We start from the raw sequence: 16837 nt of genomic DNA, 5'->3' as shown, positions 1-16837 counted from the left end.
TGCTAGGCATGGGACAGATTGGAGACCAAGCAGAGATGCTGCCATGAAATGAATGCGAGTCGTGTAAAGCCAGAGGGCAGTTTTACTGATTGCAAACGAAGTTGCGTTTGTGCGTGTATTTGTGTCGGTGTCCTTGTCTGTATACAAGAGAGACAGAAAGAGAAAATAGCGCCAGGGCCAAAACAAACATCTGTGCAAACTAAGAGGATTTAGCGATCTCGGTGAGTAATACATTCAGGGCCCAAAACTGGCTAAGTAGCTAATATGACTCTCCCATTGTGGGCTTATGTACACCTACATTATTGTTCAGGCTTGCTGGCATTCCCACAGGCTCACTGCTAGAGCCAGATTCACTTAACAGCCGTTTTGCTAATTTAACGTGCAGGGATTCACTTAACAGCGGTGGCAAGAAAGGTCGTAAAATGGTGGACAAAATTCACTTAACAACTTTCTCGCTTAGTGGCAGAAATGGGCTCAATCGTGGTCATAAATTGAAGACTAGCTGTACTATGGCCTACAAACCCATTTTACGTGCTCTAGTTTTTCTCGCTATTGATGGAGAGCTGGCCATTCCCCCCCCACCCAATAACTTTGCTTCCTTTATCCTTCCTATATTAATTTTCAGATCCAGACTGCTCGTCGCATTTGTTCGATCGATCAAACATTCAGCGAGAGTCAGCTGGATGGTATTCAGGCGGTTTGCCCGAACCGGTAGCAGAAATTGCGGGTGGACTCACCCACCCACCCAGGCTCCGAGTCGTGCTATTTAGGCACATTTTTGACGCCGGGCACATGCGCGGAAGGCACGCACGGCAGCAAAGTGCCGTGGCGCATGCGTGGATGGGATCCACGCGTGTTCACATTTGCGAACCGCTAGGGAAAGTAAATGAAAACCACTCCTGAGCTGGATTCTCCTTGCACAACGTGGCGTGTACATTTAAAGCCGTTAACCCACCGAAGGAATGTATATGACACCTCTTCCTTTGCTAAGTGTCCTGTTTATACTCGCTCATGTTTTATTCCCAACATGCTCTTAGAGTAGTAGGCTCAGAGCCAACCTTCCCCTCTCCATTCTCCCATTCAGCAGCCCATAATTCAAACCTGTCACTAGATAAGATCGTTGTTTTTTTTAAAAAAAGCCAACCAATCGACAATAAACTTTTTTCCCTGTTCACACGACTCAGGGATGTAAATAAACCCTGACCTGATTCGGCCAGGGATAAAGCTTTATTGCAGTTCCCAAATTTTATTCATTTTCCTATCTCAGAATAAGAGAGTTGGAATGGTCCTTGGGGGTCTTCCAGTGCAACCCCCTTACTCAAGCAGGAGACCCTCTATACCAGGGGTCTCCAATCTTGGCAATTTTAAGCCTGGCAAACTTCAACTCCCAGAATTTCTCGGCCAGCAAAGCTGGGAGTTGAAGTCCGCCAGGCTTAAAGTTGCCAAGGTTGGAGACCTCTGCTCTATACCATTTTAGACAAAATCCTAAAAATCCTGTAGTGATGGCGCACACACAACTTCTGGTGGCGAGTTGTTCCACTGGTTAATTTTCTCCTTAGTCCTAAATTGGATCTCTCCTTTTTTTTAAATTTGCATTTATATCCCGCCCTTCTCCGAAGACTCATGGCGGCTTACACTGTGTTAAGCAATAGTCTTTATCCATTTGTATATTATATACAAAGTCAACTTATTGCCCCCAACAATCTGGGTCCTCATTTTACCTACCTTCTAAAGGATGGAAGGCTGAGTCAACCTTGGGCCTGCTGGGACTTGAACCTGCAGTAATTGCAAGCAGCTGCTGTTAATAACAGACTGTCTTACCAGTCTGAGCCACCAGAGGCCCTAATTAAGGTCCTTAATTTGTTTCCATCCATTGCTTCTTTGTCCTGCCTTCTGGAAAATAGCTTTGGAAAATAGGTTGACTCCCTCTTTTTTGGGGGCAGCCCCTCATAATCTCATAACCAAATACAGCTAGTTCTCCATTTACAATAGTTCCTCCGATAAGTTTGCAGTTTTTACTTTTAATTTAAAATTTTGGTTTTTTTTTAAAAAAAAGATTGTTTTGTTAGGAAAAAAAAAATAAAGATTTTTTTTTAAAAAAAGGTAGTCCTTGACTTGCAACCATTCATTTAGTGACCGTTCAAAGTTACAGCGGCACTTATAACTTTTGCAGCCTCCCCCTCGGTCGCATGATCAAAATTCAGGCGCTTGATTCATATTTATGACGGTTGCAATGCCCTGGGGTTATACGATCCCCTTTTTTACCACCTTCTGACAAGCGAATTCAGTGGGGAAGCCAGATTCATTTAACAACCGTGTGGCTAACTTAACAACCCCAGTGATTCACTTAACGACGGTGGCCAGAAAAGTTGTAAAAATCGGGCCAAACTCACTGAGCAAATGTCTCGCTTAGCAACATCAATTTTGGGCTCAATTGTGGTCGTACGTCGAGGACTACCTGTACTTCACAAAGTCTAGAGTTTGGGGAAATAATTCTTGTTCTCTTCTCCTTCGCATGGGGCAACAATAATTCTTCCAGTCCTCAAACACACGCCTTAAGATTGCACAACCGCCCCATCAACAAACTCGATCTACATCTGGACGCTTCTCACAGTAACACCGTCTATGCTTGCAGCTTTTTAATATGTCTCCCAGCGTTTTCCACTTTCCATCCATTTTCTCACAGACAACTAATATGGCGAGTGTTTGTTTCTTCCATTTTTTGGGGGGCACATTGGATCAATTCAGCAGCAATCCCCACTTCTGGTGTCTTGAGATTCAAAGAAAAATTATTTATTGGGATTCATGGTTCAGTTTTGTCCAGTTGCCGCTGGGTGAAATGGGAAATTGTGAATGCACTCTTAGCTTGCGCTCAACCAGGGATTTGCACCAAAACACTCCACACACTTCAGGGTCTCTTGGAGCCATTCCGGGGAGCTGGGCTAGCTCGGTGCATTTGACAAAGTTAGCCTATTTCCTACGCTCGATGATGATGAAGAATCCTAAATCTGCCTATCCTCTCTTGGTGGCTACGTGGCCCCTGCAGCGCTCTTGACGTGCCTTTTGGAAGTGGCTTGCCCTGGCTCCCTTTTTCCTGGGGCTGAGAGAAGGACCGGCCAAAGGCAAGACTGGAATTCAGGCCTCCCAATTCCAATCCAGCACTTTTGAGTACAACACTAAGCTGTAGAAAATCTGATATGGTGAAGATACGTTCTTCAAATTTTAAATCTCAGCTGTTCTAACCCACATAGTTCAGTTGTGGGTTTTTATGTCCTTCCTTCCTTTCCTTCCTTCCTGTTTCATTTCCTCTACTTTCCTTCCTTTCCTTCTCTTTCTTCCTTCTTCCTCCCCTCCGTCCTCTTTTCTTTCCTGTCTTCTTTCCTTCTTTCCTCTGTCCCTTCCTTTGCTGTCTTCCTGTTTCCTTTCCTATTCTCCTTCCTCCATCTCTCCTTTCCTGTCTTCCTGTTTTCTTTTCCTGTCATCATTCCTTCTTTCCTCTGTCCCTTCCTTTCCTGTCTTCCTTTTTACTTTCCTTCCTCTTCCATCCCTCCCTCTCTCCCTTCTTCTTTCATTTCCTTTACCTTTCTTCCTTCTTCGTCCCTCCCTCCTTCCTCTTTTCTTTCCTGTCTTTCTTCCTTCTTTCCTCTGTCCCTCCCTTGCTGTCTTCCTGTTTACTTTTCTTCCTTCCTTCCTTCTTTCCTTCCTTCCTCTTCCACCCCTCCCTCCCTTCTTCTTTCATTTCCTTTACCTTTCTTCCTTCTTCCTCCCTCCCTCCTTTCTCTTTTCTTTCCTTTCTTCCTTCTTTCCTGTCCCTCCTTTGTTGTCTTCCTGTTTCCTTTCCTATCCTCCTTCCTCCATCCCTCCTTTCCTGTCTTCCTGTCTTCCTTCCTTCTCTTCCCCTGTCCCTCCCTTCCTGTCTTCCTGTTTACTTCCCTTCCTTCCTTCTTCCCTTCCTTCCTTCCTTCCCTTCCCTTTTTAGTAGGAAAAAATCACAGGCGTTTGCTGCAAAGGCAGGAAAGAGGGAAGGTCTTATCGTTATTCCCAATGTTAGGAGGATTCAAAGCATCCCAGGTGATTGAGCGAAGACCAGGAGGCTACAGGAGATGTTGAGTTTGGAAAGGCACAGCTTCTCTGAACCAGGAGTGAAATCCAGCAGGTTCTGACAGGTTCTGGAGAACCGGTAGCGGAAATTTTGAGCAGTTTGGAGAACCGGCAAATACCACCTTTGGCTGGCCCCAGAGTGCAGTGGGAATGGGGATTTTGCAGTATCCTTCCCCAGCCACACCCACCAAGCCACACCCACAGAACCAGTAGTAAAAAAAAATTGGATTTCACCACTGCTCTGACCCGTTTGAGCTCGGCTACGTTTGTCATCAATTGCAGAGTGGAGAAATTTGCCAGATCTCTGCTGGTCTGCCCTCCATCCAGCATTCATCCAATCCAGCGGGATCTGGATGGCACCGATTCATAAGAAAAGGTTGCTTCTGAAGACCGCTGTTCGGGAATCACTGAATGTGATGTGTGAAAGCGGGCAACGGCGCTTCCGTCAAAATAAAAAGCAACTGAACTCAAATGTGGGGACATCCAACCTATGAGTCTTTCATCTTGCCTTGCAGAGTCCAACGATCCCCGTAGGCTGGGGATTATGGGACTTGCAAACCAAACCATCTACAGGGGCAGCAGCTTCCGAAGTCCAATGCTCAGCACTGTAGCCACAAAGATTGCTGGACTTTATTCAGGGGTTCGCCGCTGGGGGTTCGGGAGAACCTCTAGCTAAGATTCTGTGCAGTTCGGAGAACTCTCAAATCCCACTCCTGGCTGGCCTCGCCCACCCCTCCCCTCCCCTCCCAGGAGTCCCCACGCGGCTCGTTTTGGATGCAGGTGAGGGCAGGGTGCGCGCAGAGCCTTGAGGAAGGTGAAAAACGGGCCTACCGGAAGTTCGGGAAGGCCCGTTTTGGCCTCCATAGCGCCTGGGGAGGCCATTTTTGCTCAATGAAAGCCTCCGGAGGACGGGAAGGGCAAAAACACCAACATCACCCCGCCGTGATGTAGGAGGCTGACTAGGCCACGTCCACCATGGCCACGCCCACCCAGCCACCGGGCAGAGAACCCCTTGCTAAAATTTTTGAAGCTCGTCTCTGACTTCTGAATCTTGGAACTGAATCATGCAGATCACTTTTCTACAAAGTTTGTTTTTTCCCAAGCGGAAGGAGCTTCTGGAACGTCCTTAGAACCACGTAACCTTTCTGATGACATTGGAAACCCCAGGAGAAGAGGTGGGCGGAGGAGGGGAGCTGGCATCATGATAGCAGTCTTTCAACCTTTGATGGGTTATCCCAAAGAAAAGGGGTCAACCTATTCTCCAAAGCGCCTGAAGGCAGGAGAAGAAGGATGGAAACTCGTCAAGGAGAGAAGCAACCTGGAATGAAGGAGAAATTTCCTGACGATGAGAACAATTAACCAGCGGAACGGCTTGCCACCAGAAGTTGTAGGTGCTCCATCACTGGAGGATTTCAAAAATAGACCGGACAGCCGTTTGACTGGAATAGGGTTTCCATCTTAAACACGGGATTGGACTAGAAGACCTCCAAGGTCCCTTCCAACTCTCTTTTTCCTATGAATTCTAACATTTCCGAGGGAGCTTGCAGCAATAAATGGGAATTTATCGGCAGAAACTCAGTCCTCCTGTCTGCAAATTCTACAAAGCGTTAGCACTTGCTGTCTGACCACCTTGCCAATCGGTATTGTTAAGTCCCCAGCCATTTTTCCTGTCCTGAAATTATTATTTTTTTCTTCCCTAATCGTGGATCCATGGTGCGAATTCTCACACATTTGAGCTGGGAAACTTTAAACAGAGGGCTGGAAAGGCAGGTCTGATGTCATGAAAACAGTTCCCACCAAAGCCAGAGAGAAAAATCACCCCCCTCCCGATTTTTGGGGACAATGGCCAATTTTTTTAAAAAAAAATATATAAAAACCATTTCTCCATTTTTTTTGGCTGTCTGTGTGTTGTGTGCACAATTTACAGGTGGAACACAAGCATGAGGCCTTGGGGGGAAAAATTGTTTTCCTTCCTTGCCTTGCAACCTTCCTGGAACTTCAGAGGATAATTAGAACTGCAGAAAAAATAATTGCTACCAACCTGCCTTCCATAGAGGACCTGTATACTGCACGAATCAAGAAGAGGGCCGTGAAAATATTTGCAGATCCCTCGCATCCTGGACATAAACTGTTTCAACTCCTACCCTCAAAACGACGCTATAGAGCACTGCACACCAGAACAACTAGACACAAGAACAGTTTTTTCCCGAAGGCCATCACTCTGCTAAACAAATAATTCCCTCAACACTGTCAGACTATTTACTGAATCTGCACTACTATTAATCGTTTCATAGTTCCCATCACCAATCTCTTTCCACTTATGACTGAATGACTATAACTTGTTGCTGGCAATCCTTATGATTTATATTGATATATTGTCCATCAATTGTGTTGTAAATGTTGTACCTTGATGAAGGTATCTTTTCTTTTATGTACACTGAGAGCATATGCACCAAGACAAATTCCTTGTGTGTCCAATCACACCCGGCCAATAAAAAAATCTATTCTATTCTATTCTACTCTGTTCTTTTCCTTCCTCCACCTCTCCTTCCTTCCTCTTCCTCTTTTCCTTCCTTCCTTCCTTCTCCTCTTCTCTGATTCTTGATGAACGTATCTTTTCTTTTATGTACACTGAGAGCATATGCACCAAGACAAATTCCTTGTGTGTCCAATCACACTTGGCCAATAAAAATTCTATTCTATTCTATTCTATTCTATTCTATTCTATTCTATTCTATTCTATTCTATTCTATTCTATTCTATTCTATTCTATTCTGTTCTGTTGCAAAACAAGCACAAATCCTGCTGTCCAAATAGGAGCTTAATTTTCACAGGGAGCGGTGTTTGGAGAGGGGTGTGAAAATGGTTTGGGAAAAGAATAGACCCCCACCCCACTCAAAATTGTGCCCCTCTCACCTTGCTGGGGCATCATCCTCTACCTCTGCACCCCTAAAACAGTGCCCCATCCTGCACACCCCACTCCTTGTAACGGAAAGTAAAAAAAAATAATTCATGGAAGAAATTGCTGCAACAATAAAGAGTTACTCATATACATTTGTGCTCTGCGTTTCCCCTTGATTCTCCACATTCTTTCCCCCTCCCTTTATAATACCCCCCCCACTTTCAACATCCATCTGAATTTCTGTTGCTTTTTCTTCCTCCCCCCCTCCTTCTTGTTTGCTTTGGTTTTGATCTTGGTTACTTGGATGCTTTAGAAGTCCCTTTAATTATATTTTTTTACAGGTTTGGTTTGGTTTGGTAACTACAGCCTGTTTAAAACAGCAAGGCAATCGACATTAATATATATATATATATATGTATATATACATTTAAAAGCGCCCTTTCTCCCTGCGGCCCTCCCCCCCCCTTTAGAATAATCACCTGCCAATGATTATTTTAAGCCCTTTGGAATTTAGCGGTTAAAAAAGCGGTTTAGTAACTTTGATTTGAGTTAAAAAGCACGTTAAAAGTGTGATTAGATGGTTAAGTTAGAATTTAGAAATGATCTTTCTCTTTCTTTGGGTTTGTTTGTTTGTTTTTCTTTTCTTTCTTTTTTTTTGTTCATTCTTTTCCCCGCTGAGTTTAAAGCGTTAAAGGTGCAGCTCTCGTCCCCCGAACGGGTTAGATGCATCGTCCAAGGAATTTCAATCAACAAGAGAGGTTTGTTAAATCTCAAAGCTGGCAAGAAGAGGCAAAGCAGGAAGACGATCGATGGTCGTTCTACTTAAAGGAAGCGGACCCAATATGTCGACTTCCCGGTGGGAAAAAAGATGTCAGGGATCCCCCTCCTAAGATGGATTCCTGCTTCATCCCACGCCTTCCTGACCTGCTTAAATGGCCCTGTATCCCTCTTTTTCCGCTCAGCTGCCCACCTGATGTTTTGAAGATTGGGCAGGTGGTTGAAAGAGAGGCTGTCACTCCAGGGCTAAACCTCTCGCTGCAGGTAGCTGAAGTCACAGAAGTGGGGGCGGGAGGGGGGGGAGTTCCATCGGATTAAAAACAACCCCAGCTTGTCAGCTCAGGAAAGGTGAGAGAGGATGACATGAGAAGAAGGAACATCTTTGAGTCCTTCCAAGGTTGATTCAACCTTCCGTCCTTCGGAGGTCGGTAAAATGAGGACCCAGATTGTTGGAGGGCAAGACGCCGGCTCTGTAAACGGCTTAGAGAGGGCTGTCCACCACTGTGAAGTAGTATATAAGTCTAAGGGCTATTGCTATAATTCTAATTCTAATTCTAATTCTAATTCTAATTCTGGTTCTGGTTCTGGTTCTGGTTCTGGTTCCGGTTCCGGTTCTGGTTCTAATTCTAATTCTATTCCCCTCCAGAAGTGTGAATTTCAACTTCTTAAAGCCCCAGCTGATGTGACCGTGGAGAGAATTCTGGGAAGTGAAGTCCATGCTCTCGAGAAAAGCTCCCATGCTGGAGAAGGATGCTCTGTGATTCCCAACCTCAGTAAAATTAAGATGGGTGGACTTCAACTCCCAGAATTCTCCAGCCAGTATTCTGGGGGATTCTGGGAGTTGAAGTCCACCCATCTTAAAGCAACCTGGCTGGGGAATTCTGGGAGTTGAAATCCACTCATCTTAAAGCATGCTGACTGGGGAATTCTGGGAGTTGAAGTCCACCTATCTTAAAGCATGCTGGCTGGGGAATTCTGGGAGTTGAAGTCCACCCATCTTAAAGCAGGCTGGCTGAGGAATTCTGGGAGTGGAAGTCCACCCATCTTAAAGCATGCTGGATGGGGGATTCTGGGAGATGAAGTCCACCCCTCTTAAAGCATGCTGGCTGGGGGATTCTGGGAGTGGAAGTCCACCCATCTTAAAGCATGCTGGATGGGGGATTCTGGGAGATGAAGTCCACCCCTCTTAAAGCATGCTGGCTGGGGGATTCTGGGAGTGGAAGTCCACCCATCTTAAAGCATGCTGGCTGGGGGATTCTGGGAGTGGAAGTCCACCCGTCTTAAAGCATGCTGGCTGGGGGATTCTGGGAGTGGAAGTCCACCCGTCTTAAAGCATGCTGGCTGGGGGATTCTGGGAGTGGAAGTCCACCCGTCTTAAAGCATGCTGGCTGGGGGATTCTGGGAGTGGAAGTCCACCCATCTTAAAGCATGCGCTTCTAAGCCAAAGCACATCCTAGCAAATGATTCTCCAGTTCAGGGGTCTCCAACCTTAGTAACTTTAAGGCTTGTGGACTTCAACTCATAGAGTTCCTCAGCCAGCTTTTGGAGACCTCTGCTCCAGTGGCTACTCTTGGCTTTCTGATCCAAAACCATCGGTTCTTGGGACTCCACCATTAGCGGTCCTGCTTCATTCTGAAGGATGTGTGTGTGTGTTATTGCTTTGCAGGAGAAGCTTTGTGGCAAAACGTCTTCAAGACAAAATGCCTTTTTTTCAAAAACCTGCCAGGCCTATAAGCATCTGCTCCCTTCCTCCCACCACTCCTGAGGGCACTAGCACTCCTATGCCCGTGGCTACTAGTGGACATGGCAAAAGACACCTCCCCCCCTCTCCCAAATCTGCTCCCTGCCCATCAGATTTTGCACAGAAAATGCTGTCCTATTTAGGGAGTCAACCAAGCCGATCCGTCAACGGAGACTCAAATCATCCAGGCCAAAGGTGTCTAAAGATTTGAATCGTGGCCAATGGGACAAACTTTCTTTGGTTTGATCCAGCGGCCATGATTCGACCGTTAGAAACCAACCCAAAATCCTGGCCAATAACATATGGACTACAAATCTTGATCAGGGCAAAGCAATAGATGCAATTTACATAGACTTCTGTAAAGCTTTTGACTCAGTGGTACATGACAAACTTCTTCTAAAACTAAAATCCTACGGCATCTCCGGACCCCTCCATAATTGGATAACTGCGTTCCTGTCAAACAGGCAACAAGTGGTCAAAATAGGCAGTGCCCTATCAAATCCTGCTCCTGTTAATAGCGGTGTCCCCCAAGGCAGCGTTTTAGGACCAACACTCTTCATATTATACATTAACGACCTCTGTGACCATATTATAAGTAATTGTGCTCTCTTCGCCGATGACGTTAAACTATTTAACACTACCAACAATGCGGCCACCCTTCAAAAAGACCTTGACTTTTGTGTGGGAATGGTCAAAAACTTTTCTCTTCCAACTTTGCCTCTGCTTAACTGGCCGCACCATCTCTTCCTTTCTGCAAGTAAGAACGGGCAAAAAGGGCATAGAAGCTCAGGGAAGAGGACTGCACCTTTAAAACCTTTTTTTTTTTTTAAAAGCTTGCTTGTTGAGTTAACCGGAATTAATTATGGTTAATTACCTTTGTCGAGTAGCCATTCATCTACTACTCGACCGAGACGATACGGTATTCTTTGTCTAGCAATCGCCAGCCGTTCATTATCAGTGTTCCCTTCAAAAAGTTTAGAGAGAGATTGGTAGACGGTTAAGAGGAAGAGAAAAATAAAAAAATAAAATAAAATAAAGAACAACACCAAAAAAAGTTAAAAAGAAATTTTTTAAAACAATAAAAATAAAAATTAAGAAGAGAACAGAGAAAGAGAGAGAGATAAAAAAAGAGACATATACGCCATCTGGAAGGTCAAAGTTCAGAGGTTAGCAAATTTAGAGAGGTCAGACTACACTCCAAACAGCAGTTTAAGCGTTGGAATCAAAAATTAGCGGTTAAGTTTCCATTAATTCGGGTTTTTTTGGGGGGGTGGGGTGGGGATGGGGGTGGGAAGGGGGGGTTTGTTTGGGGTGGGTTTAGCGAGTTTAGCCACAAATGAATAAAACACTAGTTATACGGTTTAGTTTAAGGGTTAGGATGAGTAGAATGGACGTTAGAAGGCATTATGCAGCCCTGGAGAAAGGAACAAATTCTCCCCAGGGCCATTTTTTTTGTTGTTGTTTGTCGTTTTGGTTTGTTGTTGTTTTTTTCGTTGTTGTTGTTGTTGTTTTTTTTAAGCAAAAAATTAAATTCACTTTATTAGCCGACTTTAGGTTCTACGTCACAAAAACTGCGGGAAAAGCAACACTGTGCGCTGTTCGACTCTCTCCCAAACGTTTTTCCTTTCCCAGACTCGTAGGATTTGTCGTGTTGGTTTTCTTTTCTTGCCTTTTTTTCCCCCCTCGTTTTCTTTTTGGGTTTAATTTAATTTCAATTCTCTGCCCCCTCCCACGCCCTTCCCCCCCCAGTTGATTCCCTGCCTACCAACTCCGCCCAAAAAGCATTCTGTGCCCTGCCCCACCCCGCCATTTTGCAACCCCACCCCCCCAAAAAAAATACAAAAATAAGAGACAACCCTTGGATTTCTCCCCGCTTTGGCCTCTGAAAAGGGGCAAAGGAATTGAGCAGTCTATAGCCATCAAAATAACGAGGGAGGGAGTGCAAACATGGGGTGGGTGGGTGAACCGGGTGTCTTGGGAAAGTTTGGCGACCAGCAGATCCAAATTTGGTACCTTTTAGCCAAACGCACCTTAAGGTTAGGCTTCCTAGATAGGACGCGCTTTTGAAGTCGCCCGCCCTCTTCCAATTGTCTCCCCCACCGTTAACGCTTGAAAAGAGGGTTAGAATCACACACCGCGGATTGTCGTTTCCCGCATCCGTGGCCTCGGGAGGGCTGCACAAACCAGTTTGGGATGGGATGGGCACCTGCGGAAGGTTCAAAGCTCAGTCTAAACCACCCTGAAGATTTCTTCCCAGCTTTTGTGTGTGTGTGTGGGGGGGGGGGGCAGAGGTGGCATTCAGCCGGTTCGGGGTGGTTCGCCCAAACCGGTAGCGGAAATTATGCCATCCTATTTAGGCACGTTTTTGAGGCCGGGTGCGTGCGCGGAAGGCACGCACGCTTGCCAGCAAAGCACGTGCACGGAAGGCTGGCCGCATGCGTGACGCCCGCGCTCACATTTGTGAACCAGTAAGTGAATACCATCCCTGGAGGGGGAGGACTTTGTCCCCAGGTTCTGTCCTCTTCCAGAGGAGAAAAAGTGTTTTCAGCAGGAACGGCCATGCTGCGTGTTCAGCCGGGAACGCAATCTCTTCTCCCGTTTCACTCAGATCTTATCTCCCAAATTTCAGCCAACCGTACCGGCTTACCCGTCGTGCGTCCCCCCCCCGCCCCCGCCACAATGGAGAAAATACCGCTGGGGGTTGTAGAGAAGACGTGGAGTGGTTCAGTGACTTAGAGGTGGAGTTCTCGGCTCACAATCGGGAGGCTGTGGTTTCGATCCTAAGGTAGAGGCAGATATTTCTCTCTCTGGGCACAATGAGAATGTATCCGCTGAACAAAACTCCACCCCGGCAACAGGAAAGGCATCTGGCCAGTAAACACTCAGCTCCATTCAGTTGCCCAGACTCTGCCCCCCACCCGCAAGGGATTATGGGGTCATTAAAAGAAGATGATTAGAGAGAAGAGGCGTGAAAGATTGGACCCGGGTACAGAGAGCGTTTTCCAAAGGTTTTCCATGGGGGGGCTTCGGAATACAACACGGCGTGGAGCCTCGTTGTTGTTCATCATTTTGCTTTTGTTGACCGTGCTGGGCCGGTGGAACGGCTTCCCCTTTCGCCCTTCGTCTGGTCAGAGGTGGAGAAGGCCATGAGACCAGACAAAATCTGGCAGAAAGATGCAAGGCAGGTGCCCGACGGAATTGGACCCCTGATCCTCAAAGTGGCCTGAAAGAAGCCACCGAGGTGAGGGAATGCTTCAAAAATGGAGAGAGAGAGAGAGAGGAAACAGGTTCTTCCCAAACGACACACCCTCCGCATTCCTGGACTCTTTTGTCAGACGTACGAATTCCCAAGCAACAGTGGAACGGCTTGCTTGCAGAAATTGTGGGCGCTCCATCCCTGGATGTTTTTAAGAAATGTTCTGTCTCCTTCCCCACTTCAGACCCACGAGCTGGCCTTCAGCCAGTGGATTCACGGCTCTTATCAGTCCTGGCAGAGAAATCACAGCTGCCTGCCAAAGGTCAAACAAATGACTCACGGAGCAAGACTTTCAGCTCTTTTTGAAACGGTTCAGCTAAACTTTTGCTTCCCGTGGAGTGAGAGCAGTCCCAAAGCTCCTTATATATCCTGTGGGGTGGGGCTCCTGCCCCACCCTTCCTTTTGATGACGCCGCCTCTCTAATCTTCTGAAGCGCGGGTCAAGTCAAGCTTGATTATTATTATTATCAGCTGGGTCTGAAGGCGTAGCCTGGGGAAGGGAGGAATCAGGGGATGACGGCCTCATTACGTCCTCCGACTGGTCTGGTTCTGGCTCCTGGAGCCGGGCCAAAGGAATCGGTGCTCCCGAGGTAAGCCTTACCGGCCCTTCCCCCTCACTTTCGGAGTCACTTTCGGGCATGGGGCCAGGTTCGGGGGCTGGAGTCACAACAAGAAGAGCCTAGACAGTCTCTGGTCTGAAATGGTATAGGTTTTCCTGCTTGAGCAGCGGGCTGGACTAGAAAACCTCCAAGGCCACTTCCGGTGCTACTCTATTCTACAGGCACGCAACTGAGTGAAATATCTGTGGTGCAAGGAAACCGAAGGTCCACGTTTCCCAGGTTCTGGAGGCAGAGCAAGGTAACGGTAAGCTTAAATTAGCCCCCCACCACACCCCCGGGCGAAAGCCACTTTTGAAAGCGGCAGCCGCCGGCTTGCAAATCTTGCTTTGGGATGTCAGAAAAACCTTTTGGGGCTCAGGAACAGCTTGAGGGATGGATGAAGAAGCCGGCAGGAGCAGCCAGTTGGAAGACCAGTTGGAAGGTTTGATGTCCCCGCCCTGAAGACAGACAGGTCTTCCGTGTTTTCTAGAATTATAGGAAAGTTGGGCGTGCTGCAGAGCAGGAACGAAGCGGAGAAAGGACACTTCCTTCCTGTCTTCCTCGGCTGATCTGTAACCCCTCTCTGTTTGGGGAAAGGCTGTTTCTCCTTCAGAAAAATGATTTGGGTGTATGTGTGTGTGTGTGTGTGGGGGGGGGAAGGAAGTAGGGCAGAAAGGCAGCGATTCTTCAGCTTATATTCCTTCCACGGGATGGGAGCGGGTGGGTGTTTGTGTGCTATCGTGATTTAATTCAGATTTTATCAACCTGGGGCCCCTGTGGATACATTCACACGATTGGAAAAAGAACGGGCGTTAATCTGTCTCAGCTAAAAATCAAAATGATTCAGGAGCAATTCTCTGTCGGGTTTCCCTATCTTTCCCTTCCCTTCCCTTCCCTTCCCTCCTCTCCTCTCCTCTCCTTTCCTTTTTTCCTTTCCTTTCCTCCTTTCTTTTTCATTCCATTCCTCCTTTCCTTTCCTCCTTTCCTTTGCTTTCCCTTCCTTCCTTTCTTCTTTCCTTTCCCTCGCTTCCCTTCCCACTTCCTCCTTCCCTTCCCTTCCCTCTTCCTCCTTTCCTTCTCTTCTTCCTTCCTTCTTTCCTTTCTACTTTCTCCTTTCTCCTTCCCTTCCCTCTTCCTCCTTTCTTTTCCTTTTCTTTCCCTCTCCTTCCTTCCTTCCTTCCTTTTTTCCTTTCCCTTGCTTCCCTTCCCACTTTCTCCTTCCCTTCCCTTTTCCTCCTTTCCTTCTCTTCTTCCTTCCTCCTTTCCTTTCCTTTCCTTTATCCTCCCTCCTTCCAAACAGCTGTGTGTGTGTGTGTATGTATGTATGTATTTGTGTTTGGTAACAAATGCCATTTTCTGCATGCAACTGGCTGGTTCCCCTTTCCCGGGGATGAGTCTCCGTTTCAGTTTTTCAAGTGGGGGGGGGATTTCTCCGCAGTGGAGAGAGGTTAGGGCCCCACAATAAAACTCAAGAGATCCTTTCCGGGGTGTGGGGAAGGGAAGGGAGTGGGGGGGGGAGGAGTGCCCCCCTTTCCAACTCCATCTTTGCTTCTCATTCTGGTGCCGCCATTCAGTTCCCTCTAATTAGAGAGAAGAAGTCGGGGACTTTTCATGCTCTCATTAGCTTCTGTATTAACTAGCCGATTAACATCTTTTAATTAAAAATACGCCATCCTCGGAAAGTGACCGGAGTCTGTAATTAGGATGCGGCTCTACACTCAATTTCACAGCTGGAATCTTATCTGGCGGGATTCGGGAGGGACACATCCGTTGCCGGTCCGGCCCGCGACTCGCACATCAGCCGCCCCAAAGAAAATGTCATTTTGGGATGTGTTTTTTTTGTGTCATTATTTCACAACACTGTCAAATAATTTACTAAAGACTGTATTACTATTATTCTTCTCTTCCTTCCTAGTATCTATCTCTTCCCAGTTATGACTATAACCACGTTGCTTGTATCTTTCAATTTATATTGCTTTTACCTGTTTCCTGGTACGATTTGATAGCTGATTAGTAACCTTGACTATCACTAAGTGTTCTATGCTTTTTATTCTTGATGAATATATTTTATTCTCCCTATGTACACTGAGAGCATAAACACCTAAGACAAATTCCTTGGGTGTCCAATCACACTTGGCCAATGAAGAATTCTATTCTAGTCTAAAATGAGCTTAAAGAAATCAACAAAAGGAGACATTCGTCCGGATGCAGAAGCGCTATGGCGCAACCGTCAATGCTTCAGTGGGTGAGCCTCAGCAGCGCCTTCCAGGGGGACAGCTGTCAATCAACCTAGCAATTTAGACAAAAGGACGGTTTGCAGGATTGGTGGGCAGAGAGGAGCAACCAAGATGATTAGGGGCCCGAAGACTAAAACATACAAAGAATGGTTGCAGGAATTGGTATGCTGAATCTAGGGAAAAGAAGGACTAGAGGGGACATGATAGCAGTACAAAGAACGGTTGCAGGAATTGGGTATGTCGAGTCTAGAGAAAAGAAGGACTAGAGGGGACGTGATAGCAGTCTTCCAATATTTGAGGGGCTGCCACGAAGAAGAGTCAACATATAGTAGTGGCCAAAATTGTGGAAACCTTTTGGGAAAAGTGTATATTTTCTAAAACTAGCTAATAAAAACACCACTTTTTTTTGGGGAGTAGTACCATAAAATTATATATCAATGGAAAAATAATTTAATCAAGAATGTAATGCAATAACTTTCATGAAGGATTTGCTATTAGAATAGCAGTCACAGTATAAAGAAGAAAAGTGAAACATGTAGAAAAAAGCAAGATATACAAAAATTGTCCCCATGTCAGTTAATATTTCGTTGGGTAACCTTGAATTACAGCCTTACAATGTCTTCCCACGGAGTGAACCAAGACTTTTAGTTCTGCAGCTGTTATCATGCGAAGCCAAGATTGAATAATGGCTTCTAATTAACTGGGTTTTATTGCTATTTATCGCTTCTGACTAACAAGTTTCTAGAGTCGGCTCCATAGATTTTCAATTGGGTGAAAGTCTGGGCTATTCCCAGGCCATTCCAGCAGTGGAATAGGATTATCTTGAAAATCCAAATAAAAAAAAAAGTGGTGTTATTAGCCATCAAGCCTCAAAAATACACTTTTCCCAAAAGGTTTCCACAATTCTGGCCACTACTGTAGTTTCCAAAGCACCAGCAGGCAGGAGAAGAAGCAATGGATGAAAAACTAATCTGGGAGAGAAGCAACCTAGAACTGAGGAGAAATTTCCTGATAGTGAGATCAAATTAACCAATGAACGGTCCCCTCCAAAAATTGTGGGTGCACCATCGCTGGAGGTTTTCCACAAGAAATCGGACAGCCATTTTGGTCTCTTGCTCAAGCAGGGGGTTGGTCTAGAAGACCTCCGAGGGCCCTTCCAACTCTTGTCATTCTGAAACCGCCAGTCTGCAGCTCACTTTAACGATCACAAAAAACCATCCTATGT

General features: G+C 46.2%; 1 protein-coding gene across 1 annotated transcript in view; it reads right to left on the bottom strand.

The window, feature by feature from the left end:
- NRXN2 (neurexin 2) overlaps positions 1-16837 on the bottom strand; it is a 531073-nt gene that overhangs the window by 44557 nt on the left and 469679 nt on the right. The window contains exon 18 of the mRNA XM_058160639.1: positions 10396-10485. Within this exon, the coding sequence (XP_058016622.1) occupies positions 10396-10485 (90 nt within the window). The remainder of the gene's footprint in view (positions 1-10395; positions 10486-16837) is intronic.

This window comes from Ahaetulla prasina, chromosome 17 (assembly GCF_028640845.1).
Source record: "Ahaetulla prasina isolate Xishuangbanna chromosome 17, ASM2864084v1, whole genome shotgun sequence".
NCBI classification, from domain to species: domain Eukaryota; kingdom Metazoa; phylum Chordata; class Lepidosauria; order Squamata; family Colubridae; genus Ahaetulla; species Ahaetulla prasina.
This window is presented reverse-complemented; position numbering and strand designations above follow the sequence as displayed.